This window comes from Halyomorpha halys, unplaced genomic scaffold (assembly GCF_000696795.3).
Source record: "Halyomorpha halys isolate HHAL.00 unplaced genomic scaffold, Hhal_1.1 Scaffold1287.1, whole genome shotgun sequence".
Lineage (NCBI taxonomy): Eukaryota > Metazoa > Arthropoda > Insecta > Hemiptera > Pentatomidae > Halyomorpha > Halyomorpha halys.
This window is the reverse complement of record NW_027112028.1, coordinates 79,000-87,877: the sequence shown is the minus strand read 5'-3', so window position 1 is coordinate 87,877 and position 8,878 is coordinate 79,000. Positions and strand designations below refer to the sequence as shown.

General features: G+C 27.9%; 1 protein-coding gene across 2 annotated transcripts in view; it reads right to left on the bottom strand.

Moving 5' to 3' along the window:
- Positions 1 to 637: 637 nt before the first annotated feature.
- The window catches only part of Gasp (Chitin binding Peritrophin-A domain-containing protein Gasp), a 32,838-nt gene continuing 24,597 nt past the window's right edge, over positions 638 to 8,878 (bottom strand). The window contains exon 5 of one of the 2 annotated variants that reach the window (XM_014433975.3): positions 638 to 1,071. In XM_014433975.3, coding sequence (XP_014289461.1) covers positions 1,017 to 1,071 — 55 coding nt within the window. In that variant the 3' untranslated portion in view covers positions 638 to 1,016. Of the gene's footprint in view, positions 1,072 to 7,801; positions 8,196 to 8,878 lie in introns of those variants that run through there. The other variant, XM_014433974.3, reaches the window with a different exon arrangement.

Genomic DNA, 8,878 nt, shown 5'->3' with positions numbered 1-8,878 from the left:
AAAATTATTCTGTTTATACTTTCTTTTTATATTTTTTTATTTTTCTATACTTACTGTGGTTGTTATCTTGTTTTGTTTTTAGCTCTGAAGAAGGCTAGAAACTCTAGCCGAAACGTTGGCATATTAAAATAAGTTAATCATACTTATTTGTGTTTTTCATTGACCGCACCCCAACCATCTTCTCCTCATTCACAATATGCATGCTTCATACTTTATTTAGAAGTATAATTAATAAAAAATAATAACAATTATTTGATAAAAATGATAACTCTTATTGATAACTATAATTACAATAATAGCTCTCATGAAGGGTCTTGGGTTAAGTCCTTGGTAATAGTTAAATTCAGATATGAGGTCAAACTTATGCTTATTTTTATCTACTTCCTATTACTTGGCATGAAGAAGCCATTTAAACTGATATTTAGCAATATAGAATTATTCATGTAGAACAAAACGTTTTAACAGATGTAATTTATGTATAAAAAGGTGAATAAATATTTGGAAATTCTTCCCGATTTTTTGTATTTTTTAGTATGTTTCTGTAATATGTATTTATTTATTTTTGTGCTTAGTTCTATAAAAGTTTTTGTGGCTTATTTATTATCATTAAATAGGTAAATGGAATGATACTCCTATCTGAAGCTTCATACTTTATTGAAAAACATTATGCACAAGTGTATAGATCGTACAACATTCGTTATGATGAACTATTTGAAAAATGAATATGTAATAAGATAAATCTTAGTGTGCAAAAAAAAGTACCTTTTCATCTATGATTTACTTAACTTAATTTTATTAAAAATATATTTTGTCTAAGAAAAAGAAATATAAATCTGTTGTTTTAGACAATGAAAGATTAATATATCTAAACAAAATAATGTTAAATAAAGAATGATTAGAAAAAAATGTGAAATTTTGATTTTCAAAAACTTTGCTGAATAGTAATAACAATATCCTTTCTTCTTCTTTTGACAAGAATTCAGACTAGGTAACACTGATTTCTGCTTATAGCTTGCTTATAGTCCTAGCTTTCGCAGTGCTTTAAGGTCTACATCTCCATAATAATCCTCACTGAAACAAAGAAGAAATTAGTTATACATTTGTTTTATAAATTAGATTATAAGTGGCCTTATACACAGGAATATTCCACATCAGTTGAAATATAGATAGTTTAATATTTCTTACTATTTTTTAAAATAGTATATTATAAAAAAATTTATTTACAAAAAGTCAACTTATCAATCTTTTGGGGTCATACCTCATCTTAAGGATTATACTTAATTTTTTTTTTCCTTTTCTACTATGTGTTCTAACCCATCATTGAAAAATCCATAAAATATGTCATAATTTTTACATTAAAATCTTATAATTTAACTATTATTGGAATTGATTACCTGACTTAATTCAGTGTTTTAACAATTAACAACTACCAACAATTATTAATATTATCTGACCTTATAATTAATATCTATATTTAAAAGAATACATTTTGGCATTCCATTTAATGCTTCCGGGGTTGATCTTCATTTTCTGAATTTATTATTAATTATAATTATAATTATATATTTAAATTATAATATATTTACAAGGTTTAAATTCTCATACTATTTATTTTTAATTACATTTAAAAAGATTGTTAAAATAAAAAAAAAAAACATTATTATTGTTAACCTAATCTTTAACATCTTACAAACAATATGACTTATATAGATAAAATATTTAAATAAAAAAATAAATATTTTTTGTCAGATTTTCGAATTAACATTGTATCAATATTATAGTATAAGCACATTCAATAAAAATAGATAAAAAATACCAAGCTTACAATAAAAATGGGACCTAGACACTTTCATCACATACTTGTAATAAATGAATGTGTCTTAATAATTTTCCAAATTCCTTTTCCAGGAAGAAACAAGCACACATGAAATCAAAAAGATCTTTAGAGTGAGGCTTATATTTATCAATTAGTCTATTTAGTCTAGTGTCACTTTAAACTGCAAAATTCTATGAGGTGTCTATTATTTAATAAACAAAAAAACCTAGATAATTTGTTGATTAGAAGTTTATATTTTATGTTAAAGACATTTCTACTTTAAGTTTTAATGTTTTTTAAAGTTCAATTGTTCTATTTTAAATGTTATGTTTCTATTAAAGAAAAGAAAAAAAAAAAAAAAAAGAGGCATCTTATAGCAGCTAAACATGGCTTCGATGTATTTTTTTTTCAATGAGAAATTTAGAATTAGTGTCTTAAAGAAATAATGAAATTTATTTATTTTTGTTCAGTTATAATTTTTTATTATTAGTTTGTAATTTATAGTTTGTATATATTGAATAATATCATCATATTTGTTAGCTTCACCAGGAGTGACTTTATGTATTTTTGTTTTACTACAAGAAATTTAGCATTAGTAATAATGAAATTTGTTTTTTTTTATTAATTGCAGTTTATTATTAGTTTGTAATATTCTTTTATAGTTGTGTATATTGAATAACATAACCATATTTGTCATCACATCATATCAGATTAGCTTTACCAAGAGTGAAAAAATCATTTCAAGAAATATCCAATTATTTTAGGAACCACTAATTTTTTTTATTCTGAAAAATCTGTTATTATCCAATCGGCTCCCAAAGGTTGTGAACTTTTTCAGTTGCCATTTCTTTTAGTCAATCAGTTTACCTGTTTCTTTGGCCAGTTAATTAAATCAGGTTTTACTAACCTGCCTTAGAATTAATCAGTTAGTTGTTGATAATTGCCTATTATTTTGATTCTATTACATTATTTATAGTTTACACATTCTGAAGAGAAGATTTTTTTACAATCCTTGATTTTAGTCCAAGATTGGTAGTAGTATTTAAAAAAAAAAGAAAGTATGCAATGCACTTGGTTCAAAAGAGCCTTTAGAAATGCCATATTCGGAGAAGCATGGTCAATAAAAAGTTCACTGAACTTAAACGCAGTAATTTAAACTTAAAAAGTAGAAATAGATTCAGGAAAGGGTAAGGAGTGATCGTCCAGGGCCATACTCTAAATAAAAATCAAATATATGACTTAGACATTACAGACAAATCTAGAGTTTTAGGAGAGCCCCTAATTCCCGCTTTCTCTTGGTGGTATTCTTTACCTATCAACCCCCCTGGCAGTCACTGTCCTAATAAAGGGAATCTTCAAATATTGTGTATTCTGTTAGAAGATAGAAAGTCTTGAATGACAAGATCAAATCTTTGGTTAAATGCAGTCTCTTTAGAGACCATCTGAAGCAAACTTTTTTGTAAAAATCTGAAGCTGTCTATGAATTACCCTATTGATAATAATATGGAATTATTTTGAAGTTTAAATATTTATGTCATATTGTACTGGTACTGGTACTGGTATTTGGTGGGGGGGACAAGTCTGGCAAGAAGGTCTGTGGGTCCTTTTTGCCAACCCCTGATGGCACCTAGGTTGCCACCATGTACTAACCAAGGTGGGAGTGTCAAGATTCATCCTTCGGGACTGCCGAAAAATGAATGTTTAACTGCCCCGGGTGGGAATTGAACCCACAACGTTCAGAACCGAGCGCACTGGGACCTGCGCCCCAACCCGCACATCCCTTATGTCATATTGTAGTCATCAATATGATAAAAAAAACTAGGATGTCCTTGCAAACAACATTCATTATTTTATGGCTTGTTGAATTCATGTCTTCTTTTTTGAAATAGAACTCTGTTTTGCCTCTTGGTGTAGAGCTCAAACCTTAGTCTAACTATTATTCAAGAAGAAAAAACTTAATGAATGTTTCCCTAAGATTTTAGGTGATAAAAAATCAAAATTCTATATTTAATAAAGGTTTGGAAAAAGATTTGGATGAATACCAAATAATATTAAGTTGGAACATATGATAGAAAAAAATAATAATGGCTTCAAAACATTTCTACCAATATCCATCAAGGATTTTTATCTCTTGTTTAAAGAAATTTTTTGACTTTGAATAAATAAATGGAAGTGGAAATTTAACCTCACTTTAATTTTGAAATATTTTGTTTTTTAATAATGCATGAATTTCCTCGCCTCCCCTTGGCAGTGCCCAGCACTGAACACCATAGGGAGACTTAATGCTGATGTCTAGGCAATAGTTTAGAAGGATTTTGAGGATTGTGGATACTCTTAGCTGTTTTGCTTGTTTATATTTTTCGGCGCCAATTAGACTTTTTTTTTTGTATTTGAAAATATTTTGGTGACAGTTGCATGCCTCCCTTGCAATGGTATCAGACCTCCTTAGGGGGGTATTCCTCACATATTGAAAACCATTGCATTAAGTGATCCATTAATGAAACTTTCATTTTCTCTCTTCTTTCTGGACTATTTGTTAATTACTGATAGTATATCCATTGGTATTAATTATTGAGATATGAAGAATAGTTTCCTCATGATTATTTTTATTTAGAGATGTTTTCTCGATGCAACTTCATTTAGTTGAAAAGAGTTAACAAGAGGAGGCCAGGGTGAATGAGAGAGGAAAGTCAGTTAATCAGACACGACAAACAGAAGAAACAATGGGCATTGGTAAGTCTTGAGCTTTACACCAAGATGGTCAACAAAGCTTGAATTCACAAAAGACATTAAGACATGAATCCAACAAGCCCTCTTCTTATTTTCAGTAATTAATTTTGGCTTGATATAATTCTTTTTGTCTTTCAATTTGTATAAATGCTTGAGTAAATATTGGGTTAAGCTTCAGTGATCTTTTGTTATATTTTTGGGATAAATAAATTCAGAACAAGAGAACTAAAGAAAATTAAGATGTTATATTTAGGTTTTTATTTTAATGTTATTCTCACACTCAGTTATTAATCAAATATAAGTTTGAATCAATTACATTATTTGACGACTCTATATACAATGTCATAACATAATTGATTTATATGGATAATTCTAGGAAACAAGTAAAAAATAGTGCCTTTCGTTCATTATAGTGACTCGATGAATCCCAAAAGAAATGAGTTTTTACTTAATTAATTATATTTTATCAAATCTAGCATCTAAATTCTGCTTACCACCATGTGTTCCTGAATTTTTTTAATTTAGCACACGATAAAAGATAATTTTTCCATTATTTCCCAAAAATAAGTTCCATAGTCAAAAATTTCTTCATTACTGTTAAAAATTGAAGTTTTAAAGTTTTCTTTGCTTTGTTTTACTTCTAATCTAAACTTTGTCCCTGGTGTTAGTTATGCTACACTATTGATTATTTTCCATGCTGGAGATTTTCTCCTTTAATGGTAAATAGCGGCCCTTCAAAGAAGGTCTTAGCCAATGGTTTACCCTTCAATTCAGCTACAACAATCACATAAAAATGATGAGTATTATTATCCCTTAATATTTCTTTTAAAGTATTGATTGAAAGTTTTTATAGTTAGTTAATCTTTTTCTCTATGAAAATCCTAACAGAACAGTATTTTGGTTTTTTGATATAGCTCTTTCAATTTTACTTTGGCATGTTCTCAAAGATAAATTTTCATAACCACTCCTTCATTTCTGGTACTATATCATTTTGAGGTGGTTATGAGATAATTGTTAGGTAATAAAAACCTGATTGAAAATCAATTACAGTATTGCATATTAATATACATATGTATATAAAAAAATAAATAGTAGTTATTTATATATTCAAAAACATATATTTCTGACATTTTGTATTCCTGGCCCGAAATTTGGAATTCAGTTCAAAACTATACTAAAAATCATTGATTGGTATCTATTGATCACTCATGATTTTTTCCAGATTTTTTTTACAAGCGATTAACAACTTACATTTTTGGAGGTCTAATTTTGAATTTATTATGAGACTTATATGATAACAGCTGTATGTGATTCCTCACAATCCTAATTTTTATTAGTTTCATAGTTATTGAGATAGTAACCTATCTCCTGATTTCAAGTATATGTGCAGTGGTAGACACAAAATATATTTTGTTCTGTCGTTTTTTTTATTAGCTCCATGTTCAGAAAACCCTTGCATCACTCACTTAGTCTTTATGAAGTTTGGACCTAATCCTTTAACTCATGTAGTGGTATATATCATTTTTGTTTTGTTAGGTAGATTATTCCAGTAATTATTGGATAGATAAACTGTATAGGAATATAAATTAATTTTTATGTTGGAAGATATTAATAAATAAAGAGCTTCAATGATTTAAAATAATTTTATTTATCGCTATGAAAGTTTATTGCATAATTTTTATGGATACATGAGCAAGATCTCAATTTAACTGGATCCTGCTGTTTAATAAATGCCACTGCTTATTCAGTATATTAACATGCTTTGGAAGAAACCTCACAAGGAGTTAATTCTAAATTCAACTTAAAATGCATCCAATGACTTTAAAATTAATCATATGAATAAAATCACTTTACACATGAGAGAAATCCCTCTATTTTATTCACTGATAAATTAACTCCTAGTTAAAATATATTAACATCCTTGGGAAGATTAATAATTTACCCAAATGAGTGTAGGGTGATAATTGAATTCATAATTATTAATGATTAATATATTATTAGCAAATTTATATATTAATTAATTAATAAAACTGTTTATGAATAAAAATAGATGCAATGTTTCATTAAATAGGTGAGATACTTGGATTGTGTTGATGTTTTTTGTTATATTGGGCAACGAAATTTGGAAGATTCTATATTTTTGGAGCCCAAGTATGTTGGACTGGAACTCTTATGAGCTCATGCTGAATTGGTAAAACATTCCCTTCTGGAAGGGTTATATCTCAACCCCCTCATATACAGATAACCAACTCTTCCTGATCAGTTGCTTTACATTGCCGTATGAAATTCATAAAATGGTTTTATTATTATTGAGTAATGATACCACTTATTTATTTTTAATTGTGTTAGAAATTAATGGAATGTTACAAGAGATTGAATGATATAAATATGTTATTAATTATTTTAATTGTTAGCGTGCTGAATTATTTATTTTAACAAAATAATTTTTCAGGGTTTTATGTATTGTGGATTTGTCCAAAAATTTTTAAAAGAAATTTTCCTGAAAAATATGTTTAGATTTCAATTATGGACTGTTGTGATTAAAATTAACTACTTTATCAACATTATTTTTTTAATGTGTATGGAAATTAAAAAAATAATGTTAAAGATTAAAGATTAGTAAGAATAATTTTAAAGATTACTAAGAAAGTAAGTAAGTAGTGGTATAGTAAGATAGTAAATAAATAATGAGGAAAATTGATTCTTTATTCTGAAGTAGGACCAATCCTCTTATAAATTGATTTTCTTAGATAAAAACTAGTTATATAATTTATTTTGTTCTGAAAAAGTTTTCTTTATTTTCTAATTAATAAGAGTTAGAACACCACAACGTGTACATATATATTTTATACAAAACATCATGACAGACTGATTGTCACTGAACAGGTCACTCATCTTGTTATATGTGTGTAAATTTATGCAATTAAACACATACACACAAGAAGGAAATGACTATATATAAAAGGTTTCTATTACCATAAAAAATCCTCATAAAAAGTGTAAATTTCAGCATGTTTTCTTTAAAAGTAAGTACATGCTATATATCATAAGGCTAAGTGTAATACCATATATCATGCATAGGAAGGCTAAAAAATATATATATATTAAAAAATTATATTTAAAAAAAAACAATCATAAATGCAAGTTAACATAAAAGTTAAAGACAAATAATAACATGCAAAGTAGAAAAATAAGAGGTGTAAAGATACATGCAACAAATTGTTTTGAATTTTGGGAATAATAAAAACACAACACTTATAGAAACAACTATTTGTATTAATTAAAATTACAGAATAATATAGAAAAAGTTTGTAATGATACAATACCAACAAATATACATTGTGCTTTGAGTCTCGGGGGGATAGGTTTTCTTATTTTGTTTGAGGTCCCCCCCACTGATGCTTGTTAGGGGAGGTTTCATTGTTTATTATTGCTGCCTATAAATAGAAATAAACGATAAAACCCCCCCACGGATGGGACTGACTGTGTTGCCTATTCTTAGGCTACAGACTATTGTTCTGAAGGCCTCGGCGATGGCCTGGGTTTGCTGGGTACTGCTCCTTTCTGTGGCCTAGCTGATCCTCCATTTCCAAGTGCCAGCTCACTCTTCCTTATGCTCTTCAGGTCCAGGTCACCGTAGTAGTCCTCACTAGGGAGAGAAAGGTTAGTGGTTAACTTAGAAGAGGAAAGAGTGAGAAAAAGCCAAGAACCACCATTAAAGATCATTCCACATGCTTAGGAATAGTTTTCATAATTAATATTTCTGAATGAACAGTCCTATCTTTAAGAGGCTGTTAGTTTTATATTACAACAGTATTGTTTTTAATAGCTGTCTCTTTCAGCTGTATGATTTAGTGAGGAATGATTTATTAAGAAAAAAATTATTAGTTATTTTAGTAGAAAATCATTAAAAGAAAAATCTGCTGTTTTCTCAGTCAAAGAGTAAAAAACGATGACAATTATTTATAAAAACTGAACGAAATCAAAAGATATATGAATGAGCAGCTCTATGGGTAAAAGAGAATTTTGTTTATAGATTAAATGAAAAGAATTTCAAAATAATTAGCCAACATCAACAAACTAATGATTTTCCCACTAAAATATTGATAATATTCATGATCATTAATACAATTAATTTAGCATTTCTAAAGTGCTTAATGGATGTTACTTTTACAGTCATGAACTGGATCTTAGACATTTTTTCCCTTCATGTTCAAAATTAAATTTCTTATCAGAATCTTTTTTCACTCATCTTTATAAACCGTTTACCCAAGTACATCCACAGCCAGTCTTTATGTGAACTTGCTGATAAACCATAAATAATAAAATATG